The 18,041-nt window shown below is 48.6% G+C and overlaps 1 protein-coding gene across 8 annotated transcripts in view; it reads right to left on the reverse strand.

Annotated features, from left to right (window-relative positions):
* Positions 1–2,963: 2,963 nt before the first annotated feature.
* SLC38A6 (solute carrier family 38 member 6) overlaps positions 2,964–18,041 on the reverse strand; it is a 100,690-nt gene continuing 85,612 nt past the window's right edge. For 5 of the 8 annotated variants that reach the window (XR_007243605.1, XR_007243604.1, XR_007243602.1 and 2 more), the window contains 3 exons: positions 6,943–7,245; positions 4,202–4,309; positions 3,336–3,469 (listed from right to left, as the gene is read on the reverse strand). Coding sequence is in view for 2 of the 8 variants with exons in the window: in XM_048485831.1 (XP_048341788.1) it covers positions 3,311–3,469 (159 nt within the window). In the remaining 6 variants the exon portion in view is untranslated. Of the gene's footprint in view, positions 3,470–4,201; positions 4,310–6,942; positions 7,262–18,041 lie in introns of those variants that run through there. The other 3 variants (XR_007243603.1, XM_048485831.1, XM_048485834.1) reach the window with 3 other exon arrangements.

Genomic DNA, 18,041 nt, shown 5'->3' on the forward strand with positions numbered 1-18,041 from the left:
GTGCCCCATCCCCCATTGTTTCCAATGGGAGCTAATAGGAGATGGGGGCTATGGTTTTAGGGTCCATAACTTTGGCCCCCCTGAACCAAACTGCACCAAACATGGGGGGTATCATCAGGACAGTCTCCTGATGAGACCCTGAAAGTTTTAAGACTGTGCCTTCAGAATTGTGCCCCCCTCCAGCCTGCAACCCCCATGGACAGCAATACAGAAAACTCAATGCAGAACAAAGATTCTTGGGCAAATTTCTGGGATGTTCCTGCAGGGGGCGCATTTTTGGATGTATCGGCACCAAAATTTCAGGGTATCATCTGGAGATGATGGCACCCCCAAGGTTTGGTGCAGTTTGGTTCAGGGGGGCCAAAGTTATGGACCCTCAAAGGGGGTGCCCCATCCCCCATTCTTTGCTAAGGAGATGGGGGCTACCTTTTTGAGGCCACTGTTAGAAACCCACAAGTGGGTCAGAAGGCCTTCCACTCGATCCAGCAAAGAAGTTGTTCAACACTTTTGTGTATAGTTTTGGCCGGGCGGCACGGCTGGAAAAAGCAGCTTTAACTTTAACTTTACACCGGGCACTCTTTTCATGCTGAGAATCTTAAGGACACTGGTTAGCCACGCTGTCCAAATAAACAGATCTTGGAGCGTCCCTCAACAACAGCATAGCTTCTCCCCCAGGGAAAACCACAGCAAACGGGGCCTGAAGCTAAGAGAGTCTCTTTGCTCCTTAAACAAAAAACCAAAAGCTATTTAAAGTCACTTTGCAGAAAGGCCAAGATCCGGGATGTGAAAAGAGGCAGTGGAGCTAGGTGGAGATCTTCAGTGTCACTTAACGAAATCTGCCTTCTGGGTTCGAGGCAGGTGGTCCGTTGCCTCGGGCGCTGACCTAGGAAAATGAAGAGAGCTGAGCTGCCAGAGCCTTTGACGCTGAAAGAGACCAGATCCCCCCCTTATTAATCTGAAATCAGCCATTTAGGGCGGTTCCACTGAATGGTTTGGAAAAGAAAAGAACAAACAGAGGAAGAGAGCGGGGGATTTGAGAGAGAGGGTTGCCCTCGCTTGACCTGGATGACTTATTTCCTCCAGGCTTCCAAAAAAAAAATAGCAAGTCATCTCTCTAATGAGCCAGCAGATGGAACAAGGAGGGAGGCAGGAAATTATGGGATTTGTGCTTCAACCGGTCTGGACAGGAGAGTCCCAGCACAGAATTATATCCTCCCGCGAGTTTAAAAGGCTGTAATAGTTTAGAACAGTGGTGGTGAACCTATGGCACGGGTGCCAGAGGTGGCACTCAGAGCCCTCTCTGTGGGCACGCGCAAACAGAGTGCTCCCCCCCCCCCCCACATATCTAGGCTGGCCTGAGCCGCTGGGCTCAAATATTAGCTTTAAACCTAAGACCTAGTTTTGGGGAAGCAGTGTAGGTAACCCTGCTAAGCGCTGTTAAATCCCACTGATTTTCACGGGAAGGACTAAAGCGTGATCCTTTACCTGGGAGTAAGCTCGGTTGCTGGCAATGGGGCTTGCTTCTGAGTAAACCCTCCTAGGGTCGTGATTCACCTGTTGGAAGAGTTGCACGGTTGCTTCAAAGCAAAACCACTGACTACCACCAAGCTTACTCCCGAGTAACGCACGCCTCGGAGCCAACCGTTTTTTCTAAACTAAAACAGTATTCAGGGTAAATTGCCACATTGGCACTTTGCAATAAATAAGTGGGTTTTGGGTTGCAATTTGGGCACTCCGTCTCGAAAAGGCTCGCCATCCCTGGTTTAGAAGAAGGCTTGGATTTATACCCCACTTTTCTCTACCGTAAGGAGTCACCAAATGTCTTACAACTGCCTTCCCTTCCTCTCCCCACAACAGACACCTGGCGAAGTCTGTGGCGCTGAGAGAGTTCTGAGAGAACTGCGACTGGCCCAAGGTCACCCAGCAGGTTTTCATGTGTAATAGTGGGGAAATAAACCTGGTTTACCAGATTAGAGTCCACCACCAGTGGTGGGATTCAGCCGGTTCGCACCACTTCGGCAGAACCGGATGTTAAAATGGTGCTTGTAACCAACCAGTTGTTAAATTATTTGAATCCCACCACTGTCCACCACTCACGTGGTGGAATGGGAAAATCAAACCAGTTTCTCCAGATTAGAGTCCACCGCTCCCAACCACTACACCACGCCTGTGACATCTCTATGGTAAGCAAGGTTATCTGTCACTCTGACTCGCATAGTTCAAAACAGTCTCTTTGAATGATGATTCGTTTGAAAAAGAAGAGTTTGTATTAACACCCTACTTTTCTCTCCTGAATGCAGTCTCAAAGAGACTTACGAACCCCTTTTCCCTTCCTTTCCCCACAACAGACACCTTGTGAGGCAGGTGGGGCTGAGAGAGTTCTGAGAGAACTGTGACTAGCCCAGGGTCACCGAGCCAGAATGTACAAGTGCGGAAACACATCTGGTTCACCAGATAAGAGTTTGCAGCTCATGTGGAGGAGTGGGGAATGAAACCCGGTTCTCTAGATTAGAATCCACCGCTCTTAACCACAATAGCCCTACACGCCCTTTACTGAATTTTTATACTCTGGCTTAACAAGACTAACCTATCCGATGCTAGTTGGAGTGAATATACTATCTAGCATTGTTGAAAGTTGTTGAAAGTTTTACAGGCTAAGGTTTTCGCTAGCCTCCAGAACAGTGGTTCTCAGCCTTCCTAATGCCACGACCCTTTAACACAGTTCCTCATGTTGTGGTGACCCCCAACCCTAACACTTATCCATTTTACAGATGGAGAACACTGCAGAGAGTCTTAGGCGACCCCTGTGAAAGGGTCGTTCAACCCCCAAAGGGATCCTGACCCCCAGGTTGAGAACCACTGCTCCAGAAGGAAATAACTGAGAGGCAGTGTTCACCAAGAATTCCCCACGTAGTCTACACAGACATGGTTTAGAACAGTTTCTATAAGAAGCAGACAATTCCTTAGGATATGTCATTACTTTATTTTTTGATTAAAAACAGAAAAATACATGAATATAAACAAGTATGATCTTTCTGTACCAGTCCCTCCCCCGTTTCTAGCATTTATTTATACATCATCCACTTTCAACTATTTCTTTCTCCACCACATCAGAACTGGCGTCAGCCATGTGTACTTTTTTAATGTGTGCGAAATGTTGCTCCCCTTCTGTTCCTCTTGGGGTAATCCAGGTTTAGGTGAGAAGCAAAATCAGGAAGCACCTGGAATGGTCCGGCATCTTGGTCTCAAGGGCCAATAAGGTCAAGGGGTGGGGCTTCTAGAGGGCAAAGGGCAAGAAAGCCCCTCCTCTTCACACAGGATCTTTGGCTGCTCTTTTGTCCACCTGCTCAGTAGTCATCTCTCCAGGTGTGCTCTCAAGGGGATTTAAAGGGATCCATGTACTGTCAGCTTGAATTACTTGAGGAATTCTTTGATGCTGAAGTGTTGATTCATGCCAAAAGAGAGAAATCTATGGGGAAAAGCAGGAGATCTTCAGAGAAATTTAATGTACACCTAGCAAAATCATTGACAATAACAGCAAATCTGTACCTTATATAGGCTAAAGTAATTGTACTCCAGACTAGCTGAACCAATCCAACCAATCCAACTAATAATAGAATCATAGAATCATAGAGTCTGCCACTCAGGTGGAGGAGTGGGGAAACACACCCAGGTTTCCAGGTTAGAGCCCACCTGCTCTTAACCACTATGTCATGCTGGCAGTCATTTTGTGCCCACTACCCTGTGTCAGAGTCCCAAAGGTACCCACGGTCTCAAGAAGATGAAGAATTAGCAGAATCAATGATCGCTCAATAACAGGCAACTTCTGTTGCTTAACTTAAAAGAAGTGAAACACACCCGCCCCGTTCTGGAAGCTGAGCAATTGATCTTTTGCTAGCATTTCATTGCCCTCAAACATATCTGTGCCATTTCACTTCCTCCACTGGACGTGTCCCAAATCCATCGATCATAATGTTCGGGGAGGGAATCAACAGCACCCGGATTTCAACTTGGAAAGCCAGGATGAGCCACTTATGCCAGGGTTTCCGCAGTCGCTCTGAATTTCCACTCTGCCTGCAAACTTGAAAAGCAGACCTGGATCGGGAGGCAAGTTTCCCAGATCAAAGACCCTATTCATAAAAATAAACAGGCCTGCCAGGTTTCCCCACTGCCTTCCATTTTCGTGCACTGAGACACTCACGGGACTGCTTTCATAAGAATCCCATCCAAAACGCGACGGATGCAGAATGCGCTTTGGTACAGATTCGACGCTCAGGTGCCAGCGAGTTTCCAGTGTTCTTCTGGCAATCTGCGGCAAGCCAATAAAACACAATTGGTACATGTGTTCTCATGAAAAAATCATATTCAGCGGAGAATATTTATCCGGCACTGAGGCTTTGGGTACAATTTTGCTTGGTTTGTTTGATTCTTCCAACTATTTGGGTCCTGCTGTTGATTTAGTTTTGTGTTTTCTCTTGGAGGCTTCACTGCTTTGCCTTTGAACTTGGTTTTGAATGTCTTTCCTCAGTTTGAAGACAAATTTGGACGACGGCTGACCCTAAATCTTGTTAGAATGTTTGACATCCCTTGGAGCAGCAGTGGCGTAGGAGGTTAAGAGCTCGTGTATCTAATCTGGAGGAACCGGGTTTGACTCCCAGCTCTGCCGCCTGAGCTGTGGAGGCTTATCTGGGGAATTCAGATTAGCCTGTACACTCCCAAGCACGCCAGCTGGGTGACCTTGGGCTAGTCACAGCTTCTCGGAGCTCTCTCAGCCCCACCTACCTCACAGGGTGTTTGTTGTGAGGGGGGAAGGGCAAGGAGATTGTAAGCCCCTTTGAGTCTCCTGCAGGAGAGAAAGGGGGGATATAAATCCAAACTCTTCTTCTTCTTAAAAGCCCATTAGTATTTGTATGGTGCTTGAAGGATTAAAGTCCTTCACATCAGGGATGCTCAACAGCCTACTATTTTGGGTTGCGTCCTGCTTGTGTAACCCCTGTGTTCAGAATGGGTTGACCCAGAAAGGGGTGGAGACTCAAAGCAGCAGGAGGCTGCAAAAACTCATGAAGTGGGAGGAAGCAAGGCTACCGGGCTGGGACCTTGATCTATTTCTTTATAAGCTCTTAACACCTTGTTTAAGGTAACTGCGAAGTTGTTGGAAACTAGTGGGAAGGGAGTTTATTTTTGCTATATTGTAAATGTTAGAATTTATTGTTTCAGGGTTTCTGTGTAAGTAGTTGATGGGAGTTCTTTTGGGGACCTTCATCATCTTGAATCCAGTTCACCAAGCCTCTGAAGTCTTCATAAGCCAACCTCCAGCAGGAAGAATTGGACTTGGCATTACACGACTGTAAATACAAGGACTTGAAATGCAACTCAACAGGACTGTGAACTGTTAATTTTAAATGTTAATGTTTAATAAGTGTTTTTTGTTAAGAAAAGTTAGCCATTTTGTTTTAAATTTAGTTGTTGCAACTCCTTCCAAGTTCTGCCCCGCAGAACCCACTTGTTCATTGTAATCAATGACGCACTTGTTTATTGGGAAATTTACATGCATCGAGGCAAATTTAGTTGTGTCTGTTTGTTTGATTACAAGCTTTTTTCTGCTGTAGCCTCCCCATTTGCGCCCAAGTTAAAAGAAAAAATGTAGACCAGACTACACTGCATTACCACACATCGGTAATGAAGGTGACCCCCAATCAACCCATTAACAGCTCACCTGCCCTGCATCAACAGAAACAAACCAAATGGTGCAGCAATCTTACTCCTGCAAGGACTTACAGGAAGAATCACAAGAAGAAGAAGAAGCTGTGACTAGCCCAAGGTCACCCAGCTGGCGTGTGTGGGAGTGCACAGGCTAATCTGAATTCCCCAGATAAGCCTCCATAGCTCAGGCGGCAGAGCTGGGAATCAAACCCGGTTCCTCCAGATTAGATACACGAGCTCTTAACCTCCTACGCCACTGCTGCCTCCAGATTAGATACACGAGCTCTTAATCTCATACGCCTCCTATGCCACATAACCCCATTATGTGAGCCTCCCTGGGACTTTGATGTAGGGCGGGGTATAAATTGAACAAGCAAACAAATAAATAGTATGTGTGGTGGAGTCTCCTTCTTTGGAGGTTTTTAAACAGAGGCTGGATGGCCATCTGTCAGGAGTACTTTGACTGTGTGTTCCTGCATGGCAGGGGGTTGGACTTGATGGCCCTTGGGGTCTCTTCCAACTTTATGATTCTATGATTAGAATATGTGTTTCTTGGCAGATAAATCTCAATTTCTCCGGCTCCTAACCACTAACATGGCCTGCTCATTTGGTATGAAATTGACAAGCTGACACAATCCACCTGGCTTGCATCTGTGCCTTCACCTTACACTGCTAACGCAAGTTCCTTTTGAAAACGAAAGACGAAGGGGAGGAGAAAATGGCTGAAGGGGAGAGTTGTTCTTCTGCATCACAGATGACATCCCACCACCATTAAAAATAATAGCACGTGGAATAAATGCAGCTGAAGAGACAAGGGAGAAAAGCAAATGGGGAGGGGGGGGATGATGGTATGCTCAATGATGTCACAGAAAACATTTTCAAGACACTACACTACAAAAATCTACAGTAAGCTGTGTAGGTGAAAAGGGCCTAGGACCGTGGTGGCGAACCTTTGGCACTCCAGATGTTATGGACTACGATTCCCATCAGCCCCTGCCAGCATGGTCAATTGACCGTGCTGGCAGGGGCTGATGGGAATCGTAGTCCATAACATCTGGAGTGCCAAAGGTTCGCCACCACTGGCCTAGGAGCTACGAGACATTTCTAACCCAGCCTTTGCAAGGGCAGAAAAATGATTTATTCCACCAGTTAAACTCGGAAGACCGGCGTGGGGAGAGGAACACTTATAGACGCGGCCGGAGTCATTCCCGGCACCCACAATGCTATGAATAGAATCACCAGTGAGCTGATTTCTGCTTGGGGTGCTTCCTTCCTCCACAGTCCAGCAATATATCACGGTAATGATGGAATCAAAAGCCTCGACGTAATGCTCTCTGAGGCGCAGGCAGCATTTGTATTTCCCATTGATTTCCCATTTGATCCATTATCCCTCACGCTGGGGTATAAAGAAGTGCCAGCTGCCGGAAACCTCTTCACATCTGTGCTGATGGATGGCCCATGGAATCTGGAACCTACATTAGCTCTACTCTCTCTGCGCGTTCCTGGGTTTGGTGTGCATCGAAATTGCACCAAGAACAGCAACTGTGGAGGAAGGACCCTGTAAGAAATTAGAGAATTACTGGAAAAAAATGAACATTTGAAAATAAACTATTGAAAACATAATAAACGATACATTTGAGAAACTTCCAGAAACTTACTTTGGGATTAAGATGACAGAAACCTTCAAAAACATTTTAAAAAACCACGCTATTGTATTATTTGCTAACGGCAGGAAGAATGGTTGCTGACAGTAAAGATCTACCTTTGATAGAAGAATGGTTCCAGAAGATCCAGGAATACAGAACAGCAGACTGACAAACTAATGACTCTGCTTAATAAAGAAAACTTGGACTCTTACACGGTCGTCTGGGAACCACGGATAAAGTATTTATATAATGATGATCCTGCTAATAGGACAATATTAGTAATATCCTAAGAATTATTAAAACAATGAATCAATTAAGTTATTTTGTCTTTTTTCTTCTTCTGTAGACATGTTGAATATATATATATATATATATGTGTGTGTGTGTGTGTGTATATGTATGTATGTGTGTGTGTGTATATATATATACATATATGTATGTGTGTGTGTATATATGTATTACAATTTATTAACTTAGGAACTTAATAATTTCTTTATAATCCACAACTAATGTAACTTAATTATTTCTGGGGTGTTGTGTGGTTTCCGGGCTGTATGGCCGTGTTCTAGTAGCATTTTCTCCTGACGTTTCTCCTGCATCTGTGACTGGCACCTTCAGAGGATCCTCTGAAGGTGGCAGCCACAGATGCAGGCGAAATGTCAGGAGAAAATGCTACTAGAACACGGCCATACAGCCCGGAAACCACACAACACCCTAGTGATTCTGGTTGTGAAAGCCTTCGGCAATACCTGAATTATATCTTTTTGGGATATCTCTCTCTTTCACCTCCACTTCTCTTCCCATTCTTGGCCTTCTCTTTCCTCTGCCTTTGTTTAGACATATGAAATAAGCACCCAAGCAAATGGTCTATCTCTGATGAAGGCTGCCCATTGGATGACAAATACATATTCCCAAGTCAACCCAACCTATGACATTATCTCACCCAGAGTCAGTGGACTCATCTCACTATATGCTTGAGCAGCGTGTTCCCAATGACAGACCAGAAAAAGCAAGGGCTGCTGGGAAGTATAGTCCCTGGCCATTCAGGAGGGCCCAGATTCCAGCTCCTTCCAGAGGGGCAAGGACTACACTTCCCAGCAGCCCTTTCTGTGAAAGCCATACTCACCTCCTCTCCCCATAGCTCGCTTCTCCATTCTGGGCCTAGGTCCCTGTGGTAAAATTTGAAGAACTTTGCCTGGAAACATGGGACAAACTGTCAACTGAGCTGCAAAGTTAGGGGAGCCTGTCACTCGCGTGTGCGTGTGTGTGAGAAATCTGAGAAAGGAGGCCCCATTTGCAAAGTTAGAGTAGCTTGTTCTTCTACGATTCTAGATGCAAGAGATGGAATATCAGCCAGAATAATGTATGCATTTCCACATGCTTAATCCTATCAAGTGGCGACCAACTTTTGCAACCTATAGGGGGTTTCTATGGCAACAACATAAGTGGTCGGCCATTGCTTGCCTCTGTATAGTGGCGCTGGACTTCCTCGGTGGTCTCCCATCCAAGTATCAACCAGGGCCAGCCCCAGAGGCAGAGCAAGGGGAAATTCCGCCCAGGGTGCCCCCACCACACCCCAGAATGCCCCTGCCATGCCCCTCCACAGCCTGGCCACGCCTCCACCTGGCCACACCTCCGCTCAGGGCGTTGCACCCCACTCTGCCCCGTTGGCACTATGCCTCTGGCCAATCCTGCTTAGTTTTAGAGATGTGATCAGGCTAGGCTGAGCTGTCCATGTTGCCACCCTGTTATCTGAGTGTTGTAAATGACAGCAGTATACAAAATGCCTTCACTGAAATGTTCACAATCAAAGTACAGATTCGCAAGCACTGGGTGTTCTCGGTTTAACGACTTCGGGGGTTGCAGCCAAACGCTGATCCTTTCCTTCTTCTTATGAGCTAGTCTGCCAAAACATCAGCGAAGGGACCAAGTTGTGATCCAGACCCACGCTGGCCACGTGAGAAGAACAATACTAGCCTCACTTTAAAGGGCTGTTGTAACAATTTGGAGAGTGTTAAATGTTCAGAAAGGGATAAAATGCTCCAGTTTTCAGCGTTCAAACCATACTGGGGAGAGGGTGGATGGGGTTTCAAGGCAGGACCCTGAAAACACACGGCTGGGTGTAACCTTAACTTCAGCAATACTTTATTGCCTTCAAGATTCCCCTGAAGAACAGCTGACCCCTTCTTCTTCCTTTGACCTTTAATACCACTGATATTCTTGCTGACATGTGTGACTAATGGATAATCTATGGACCGAAGCTGCACCCAACCGAAATGTCTTCATAAAACGATCTCCGTTGCCGTGTTGACCTGTCTCAGAGTTCTAATATAATAATAACTCTCTCTGCTCACGTACAACCCCCCATAAGACTACTTCGACCCCTCTTCTCTCTTGTCTTCACCCCTATGGTAACCATCTACTAGGCCAGTGATGGCGAACCTATGGCACGGGTGCCAGAGGTGGCACTCAGAGCCCTCTCTGTGGGCACACGCAAACAGAGTGCCCCCTCCACACATCTAGGCTGGCCTGGGCCACTGGGCTCAATTATTAGCATTAAACCTAAGACCTAGTTTTGGGGAAGCAGTGTAGGTAACCCTTTTAAGCGCTGTTAAACTAAAGTGCAATCCTTTACCTGGGAATAAGCTTGGTTGCTGGCAATGGGGCTTGCTTCTGAGTAAACCCTCCTAGGGTCGTGATTCACCAGTTGGAAGAGTTGTACGATTGCTTCAAAGCAAAGCCACCGACTACCACCAAGCTTACTCCTGAGTAACGCATGCCTCGGAGCCAACCATTTTTTCTAAACAAAAACCTCAGTATTCAAGTTAAATTATTGTGTTGGCACTTTGGGATAAATAAGTGGGTTTGGGGTTGCAATTTGGGCACTCGGTCTCGAAAAGGTTCGCCATCACTGTACTAGGCGTTCACAACCTTTTAGAACCTGCTGATACATTTGGAATTCAGACGTGGCTTGGCGGGTGCAGTGACAAAATGGCTTCCGCAAAATGGCTTCCGCAAAATGGCTGCCACAGGGGGCGGAGCCAGCCACAAAATGATTGCCACAGCTTAATTTCAGGAACGTAGTGTTGTGGTGGCAGCCGCTGCCAAAGCATTTTTAAAAATCTGCACAGCCAATCAAATCTTCCATAGCCAATCAGAAGGTTTGCTGGGCAAAAGCCCTATCTGGCCCCGCCAACATCCTAAAAATACTTGATGAGCATCAGATGGCCCACAATTGGGGCCGTAGCACCCACAGGTACCCCATTAGGAACCCCTGTACTAGAAACGGCTTTAAAATGTGGAAATGGTTACAGGAAGGTAACAGATGAGAAGGTAAATAATTTACCTTCCTACCATCTCCTGGTAAATAACATTCCATGAAGCCTCTACTAAAGGACCATCTCTCCCTGCCCCCAGGTAGTTGGCAACTGTACTGATGACTGGCAATGTACTGGTCCTCCAATCCACGAGAAGTGCAACAGTCCAGCTATTGAGAAGTGAAATAGTCCACGAGAAGTGCAATAGTCCAGCTATTGAGAAGTGAAATAGTCCACGAGAAGTGCAATGGTCCAGCTATTGAGAAGTGCAATAGTCCATGAGAAGTGCAATAGTCCAGCTATTGAGAAGTGAAATAGTCCACGAGAAGTGCAATGGTCCAGCTATTGAGAAGTGCAATAGTCCACGAGAAGTGCAATAGTCCAGCTATTGAGAAGTGAAATAGTCCATGAGAAGTGAAATAGTCCAGCTATTGAGAAGTGAAATAGTCCATGAGAAGTGCAATAGTCCAGCTACTGAGAAGTGAAATAGTTCACGAGAAGTGAAATAGTCCAGCTATACTCCAATCCAAGCCCCAACCCACACCTTGAACTCTTTTCGTGTTTCACTGAAGTCAGCATCCTGTGGTGGAAAAATAGCAGCTATGGGGCATATCTCAAGCAGCTCTAGATTTCTGAAAGAATTCTTTGTCCTTTTAAAGCAGGGCTAGAGAAAATTTGTCACCTGAAGGCCACCTAGGGTTGACAGTCCCCTAGTGGTTGTCGGGCCTATTGTGTGATGCCACTTCTGAGGAACATTCAGAAGCAATGCTTCTCTAGGAACTGCCAAACAAACTCTGTGGTTTTACCATCATGTCAAATCTGGGGTCTTCCCAGAAGTGGTATCACACTGTTGCCAATGGCTAACTCCTTCCCATATCCTCACATCTGCAATCTCCTGCTGGTTCCCAGGCTGGGTTGGGAAGCCCAAAGGTCACAACTTGGTCATCACTGTCTTTTGAGGACTACTGTTTGCTGCCTGCATCACATCTGGCTCACCTGTGGGTAACTTCCAGCAATGGCTGCTTTCTACAGGTAAAGACTCAGAGATGACTTTTCCCCGTTAACACGTTGTTCCTCAATATATTGATTACACAGTAGGCCAACAACAATCCATGATAGATCACTCTATGACAGACTAAGGCTTATGCCTGTCACACTGGCAGAAAAAAGGGGAGGGTGTTAAGAGAAGGCCCTGTTCACTTTCAGCACTACTAAACCAAAGCTGCCTCCATGGCATGGCTTGTAATAGCTGGGCTGGTGGGCTCCAATAAACATACTACCTGTCGTCGTCCGTTGTCGTCGTCGTCGTCGTCGTCGTCGTCGTCTTCTTCTTCTTCTTCTTCTTCTTCTTCTTCTTCTTCTTCTTCTTCTTCTTCTTCTTCTTCTTCTTCTCCTTCTCCTTCTCCTTCTCCTTCTCCTTCTCCTTCTCCTCCTCCTCCTTCTCCTCCTCCTCCTCCTCCTCAGACTCTTGGTCTACCAAGGTCAAAATTGTCTACTCTGGTCTGATCTAGAAGGGGGTCTTCTGATGTTCTAATGAAGGCCTCAGCCTCTTTGCCCTGTCACTGGGCCTCCAGAGGAACTGGTTGACCACTGTGTGATACAGGATCCTGGACTAGATGGACCTCTAGGCTGGCCCATCAGGGCTCTTCTTATGTTTGAATGAAGGCCTTGGCCTCTGTGCCCTCTTGTTGGCCATCCGGAAGATTGTTGGCCGCTGTGTGTTACAGGATGCTGGACTAGAAGGACCACTGGTCTGATCTAGAAGGGGTCTTCTGATGTTCGAGTGAAGGTCTTGACCTCTATGCCCTGTCGTTGGACCTCTAGAGCACAGGTGTCAAACTCGCGGCCCTCCAGATGTTATGGACTACAGTTCCCACCATCCCCTGCCAGCATGATGTTGGCAGGGGATGATGGGAACTGTAATCCATAACATCTGGAGGGCCACAAGTTTGACACCTGTGCTCTAGAGGAACTGGTTGGCCAGTGGGTGAGTCAGGATGCTGGACTAGGTGGGTCACTAGTCTTGTGTTCTTATGCCCTGGCCTAGCCTATCTCGCAGGGTTACTGGGATGATAGAATAGAGGAGGATGGAAAGACACGGTCTACTTTCTGAGCTTCTGGTATGATGGATGGGATTCAAACGGGATAAACAGATAATAAGTGACTTGCAGGTTTCAAGAGTGGCATTTGGTTGACCCAAACATTTAAAAAGAGTCATCTGAGGAACATTGTGTGCAATTTTATGTACTGTGCAGATGGCCCTGAGGCAATTTCCCAGCCAGATCAAACCCTGTTCGTCTTCTCTAGGCACTGGGGAGGGCAGGGGCCACGGAACAGTCGCCCCTCCCTGAGACCCTGAAAAGAAATGAAAGAAAGCGCAGCGAAGAGACAGGCTGAGGAGAAACCACATCTGGCATAACTTTACAACCTGTGGAAGAACTTTAAAGGAAGAAGGCATCAGATGCGTCCAGGAAACCCTTAGCTCTGTTTTGTGTTATCGGCACAGATGCAGGAGAGCTGGGGAATAAAAACAAACTCCTGCTGTTGACAACTCTATCTATAGCGTAATCTTCGAGGGAACTCATCCATCACGCTTCTCTCTCCTGTGGCAAAACGGGGGCCATAATCCTGTTTTTCAGCTGTGGAAATCAATCATCGGGTTCACGAGCGGCAATCCGTCTTCATGTTGACTGGGATCCTCCGCTATGCCGAATCGGCCTGTGGTAAACACCAGATTGTCTCCTTTCCCTCAAGCCACTGCCTTTCAGCCAGCGAGGTGATTTTCAAAGGGGCTCTCCAGTGGTGGGATCCAAAAATTTTAGTGACAGGTTCCCATGGGGGTGGGATTCAAACTGTGGCGTAGCGCCAATGGGGCTGGGCGGGGCAGGGCACGACAGGGGCGGGGCAGGGCATTCCTGGGGCGGGGCATTCCTGGGCGGGGCTGGGGCAAGGATGCGGCCGCTGCGCTGGTCCTTGGGCGGGAAACGAATGCACGCAGGCGCAGGCTGCCACGCACGCCGGTGCACCTCCTGCTAGACTGCTTCAAGTTCTGCGCGCTACTGCTGAGAGGAGGGGCAAAAACCACGTGGCAAAATCACCAATTAGTCACCCCCTCTCGGCACACACAAATAATTAGTAACCGACTCTCGGGAACCTGTGAGAACCTGCTGGATCCCACCTCTGGGGCTCTCAGACTGGCAACCTCAGTCAGATCTGTCTCACGGCGAAAGTCAGTCCACGCCTCCACATGGCACACCCCTCCTCCCCCGCGTTAACCCAGGAGCCGAATCGGCAAGGAGGAGTAGGGGTGTGGGGGCGATTTTGTGCCCCCCACGTGGCAGGACGACGTGCGCCCCGGGACATGTGACCCCGCATGTCCCTGTGGGCGCTCTGCCCCTGACATCGGGGCAAGATTTTTTGCCCCGCTCTGCTTCCGGTCCTGGGGCACACCAGGGAGGTAGCACATTAGGACAAGATTTCTTGCCTCTTCCTCCATTATTACGCCTCCATGAGCAATATAGTCTCGTCACAGAGGTGTAGCTAGACCAGAGTGCGCCCGGTGCACACTCTGGCTTTTTCGCCCCCCCCCCTGCGTCCTCCCCCGGGGCGCCCCCCACGGCACCCCCTGCGGCACCCCACCCCACTTACTCTTAGGAAAGGAGCAGGCCGGAGAAGAAGGCCGGAAGCCTGCCTGCGTTGCCTGGGCCTGGTGGGAACTACATTTCCCAGGAGCCCATGGGAAATGTAGTTCCCACCAGGCCCAGGCAACACAGGCAGGCTTCTGGCCTGCTCCATTCCTAATAAGTAGGAGAGCTGCTTGCCAGCAGGGAGTGGGGGGGGATTTTACCACCCCTCCACCGTGAGTGACAGCTAGAAATGAATTAAGCCCGGATGCGTCACGCACACCCCCGTCCCCTGGTGGCTTCGCCACTGTCTAGTCATGACCTAGATGGGAGTGTGAGCAAGTAAAATTCTTCACGAGGCCCTCCAAGTGGATATAGGACCATGTACTGCGGTCTGGTACTTTCTGTACGAGGGTCAGGTTGTCAGCTGCAGTGGGATAAAAGACTAAAGTATCAAAGGGTGGCAGGAGTATCTTGGAAGTCTAGGGGCCCGGCCATGGGTTAATACAGCCCTGGCTTACAATAGTCGGACAAGATGGTCGTCTCCTTGGCAAAAGGAAAAGGAGGCCCGTGTCTCTTTGTATCTGGAGGCGCCGCCATCAACGAGAAGCTGGCTTGCAAAACCTATAAATATACATTTGTAGAAGGGTCGTGGCAGCGAGGGCACAGCTATGTGAGGAATCTGGGTCCAGCAGGTGCTGGGAGGCACAGCAGAAAACAGCCTGCTAATTCCACAAGGGGCAGGAATGCCTTGCGGAGCTCAGAGACGGACGAGCCCGATTAGATCACGGCCGCCCGTGTGCCAAAGGCAGGCCCGTCCCCAGCCTTCTATTTCCTGTTGATTGTGAACTGAATCATATGATGGGCTCAGGACTGTCCCTCTTTGCCAAGCAGGGAGGGGGGAAACTTTTCCATTTGGAGTTGGCTGGCAAGCAGCGCCGCGAACGGCATGCACTTTCCCTCCTCCACTTGTGGCTCAGCAAGGAGGGCTTTTGCACAGTGGGCAGAAGGCTGCAGGTTCAATCCCAAGTATCTCCAATTAATAAGTTTAGGTAGTAGGGGGTGGGAAAGACCGTCTGCCCGAAACCCTGGAGAGCGGCTGCCAGTCCAAGTAGACCAGGGGTCTGCAACCTGTGGCTCTCCAGATGCTCATGGACTACAATTCCCATCAGGCCATTCTGGCAGGGGCTGATGGGAATTGTAGTCCATGAACATCTGGAAAACCGCAGCTTGCAGACCCCTGGAGTAGACAATACTGACTGATTCAGAATATGGCACCTTCCTGTGAACAACTGGTTGGCCACTGTGGGAGACAAGATGCTGGGCTAGAGGGGCCACTGGTCCAATCAGCAAGGTTTTTCTGTTGGGAGGCGGGGCCATGCCTCAGTGGGTCTGAGCATCTTCTTGGCATGCAGAAAGTCCAAGGTTCGATCGCTGGCATCTCCAGTTTAAAGTGGCAGGTAAGGGGGGAAGATCTGAACCCAAGACCCTGGAGAGCTGCTGTTGGTTCGAGCACACCTTGACCTTGATGGACCAAAGGTCTGTTTCAGTATAAGGCAGCTTCACAGGTATGCTTTTCTCCCAGAGCTCCGGATGGAAGCCCACCAGTGGATGGATGCGATTCTACTCGGCTCTGCACTTAAGTCATGCAAGCAGGCACTTTCCAGGGTTGCCAGCTCCGGGTTGGGTTACATTTTATTTTGTACTATTAGAAAGCAACTTGGAATTCTTTTAATAGAGAGGGTGGTTTGTGTTTGTGTAAAGTGCGGTCAAGTCGCAGCTGACTTACAGCAAACCCAGCAAGGGGCTTTCAAGGGAAGTGAGAAGCAGAGGTGGTTTGCCATGGCCTTCCTCTGCAGAGCCTTCCTTGGTGGTCTCCCGTCCAAGTACTGACCCTGCTTAGCTTCCAACTTACGGTGACCCCAGCAAGGGGCTTTCAAGGCAGGTGAGAAGCAGAGGTGGTTTGCCATTGCCTTCCTTGGTGGTCTCCCGTCCAAGTACTGACCCTGCTTAGCTTCCAACTTACGGTGACCCCAGCAAGGGGCTTTCAAGGGAAGTTAGAAACAGAGGTGGTTTACCATTGCCTTCCTTTGCAGAGCCTTCCTTGGTGGTCTCCCATCCAAGTACTAATCCTGCTTAACTTCCAACATATGGTGACCCCAGCAAAGGGCTTTCAAAGCAAGTGAGAAGCAGAGGTGGTTTGCCATCGCCTTCCTCTGCAGAGCCTTCCTTGGTGGTCTCCCATCCGAGTAGCTTCTGCTTAGCTTCTGAGATTTGACAAGATTGGGCAACTATCCCATGCTGCCTTCCCTCCCAGAGGGTGGTATTCAAACATGTTAAACGAAATTGAACAGTAAAAATACAAGATACAGAAAACAACATGGGAGGAAGGAGAAAAGCTACACCAACATTCCTGCATAAATAATATGTTGAGGATAACAATTGAGGGGACACAAGGAATTGTTGAAGCCAAGGGCAATTAGGAAATCCCCCTCCCCCAAGGTCCCACCACGATTCTCTATGCCCTTGTGAGCCACAGCAGGTAGATTTTTCCCCCTTTCCCCCATTTTCACTGATAATCAGATTCTCCCAGGTTTCCAAGCCTCCGGGATCAGGTTCAATCCCTTCCCTTCTCCTTTTTGCTTAATTTAACACTCGCACAATTTCTGCACTACCAGGGAGTCGCTAGAGCAGTGATATCGAACCTTTTCGAGACCGAGCGCCCAAACTGCGACCCCAAACCCACTTATTTATCGCAAAGTGCCAACACGGCAATTTAACCTGAATACTGAGGTTTAAGTTTAGAAAAACCGGTTGGCTCCGCTCTGCACCTCTCTAGCATTTCTGCCTCCTCTGTCTCTGCCCCCACTTCGGGCAGCAGCCACCCAGAGCACAGGCACCAGGCCTGCCAGTTGAGTCCTCCCTGCTCGCCACGGTGCGCACACGTCATGCCCAGTGGCCCAGAGAAGCCTAGACGTGTGTGTGTGTGTGGGATTTTCTGTCCCCCCCCGATGAACTCTGTTCGTGCGTGCCCGCAGAGAGGACTCTGAGTGCCACCTCTGGCACGCATGCCATAGGTTCGCCACCACTGCGCTAGAGGACGCAGACCTACTTCCCTTGCCGCAGGGTGTCCTTACGGTGATGTTTTTGTTATCCGCACTTTGTTATTAGCGATGGCGATTCCGAGGGGACACCGTGTACGCACAGGCACCAAGCCGCCCCCTTCCCCGAATGCTTTTGCGAGAGTCTTCAGAGTTCAACAGCGACCGAGCCGGCCGTGGGAAGGAAGAGGCCGCAAATTAAGGAAAATGTCACCTGTCCTGTCTCGAACCATTCCAAACATGTCAGAGGGGAAACATAAGATTTCCAGAATGCCCCCGGGGTTGTACAACGCCAGCCCCTGGGAGAGGAGAGGACATTTGCCTTAATCCTAGCAGGTGACTGGATTGTGAAAGAGGGCCATTTGCCCTGGTAACTTTATCCCCGCTGGCCTTAGCGACAGATGCTATTCTTATTCTCTGTTTAGGCATAAGGCTTTCAGCACCCGGTGATTTGCCACAATCGTAAATCCGCAGCAGTAAATTGCCAAATAATTACTCGTTTACACTCCCATGTCTCTAATCAATTGTCAGCAGTTTAACAACACCAGAGCTGCGCAGATTTCTTCTTTTGCGGACGTGGGAGATTTCACAAAAGCCAGGGAGTATTTTTTAGAAACTGGGTTTTATTTAGGGTTATTGTCAACAAATCTT

Source organism: Sphaerodactylus townsendi, linkage group LG02, assembly GCF_021028975.2.
Source record: "Sphaerodactylus townsendi isolate TG3544 linkage group LG02, MPM_Stown_v2.3, whole genome shotgun sequence".
Taxonomy (NCBI): domain Eukaryota; kingdom Metazoa; phylum Chordata; class Lepidosauria; order Squamata; family Sphaerodactylidae; genus Sphaerodactylus; species Sphaerodactylus townsendi.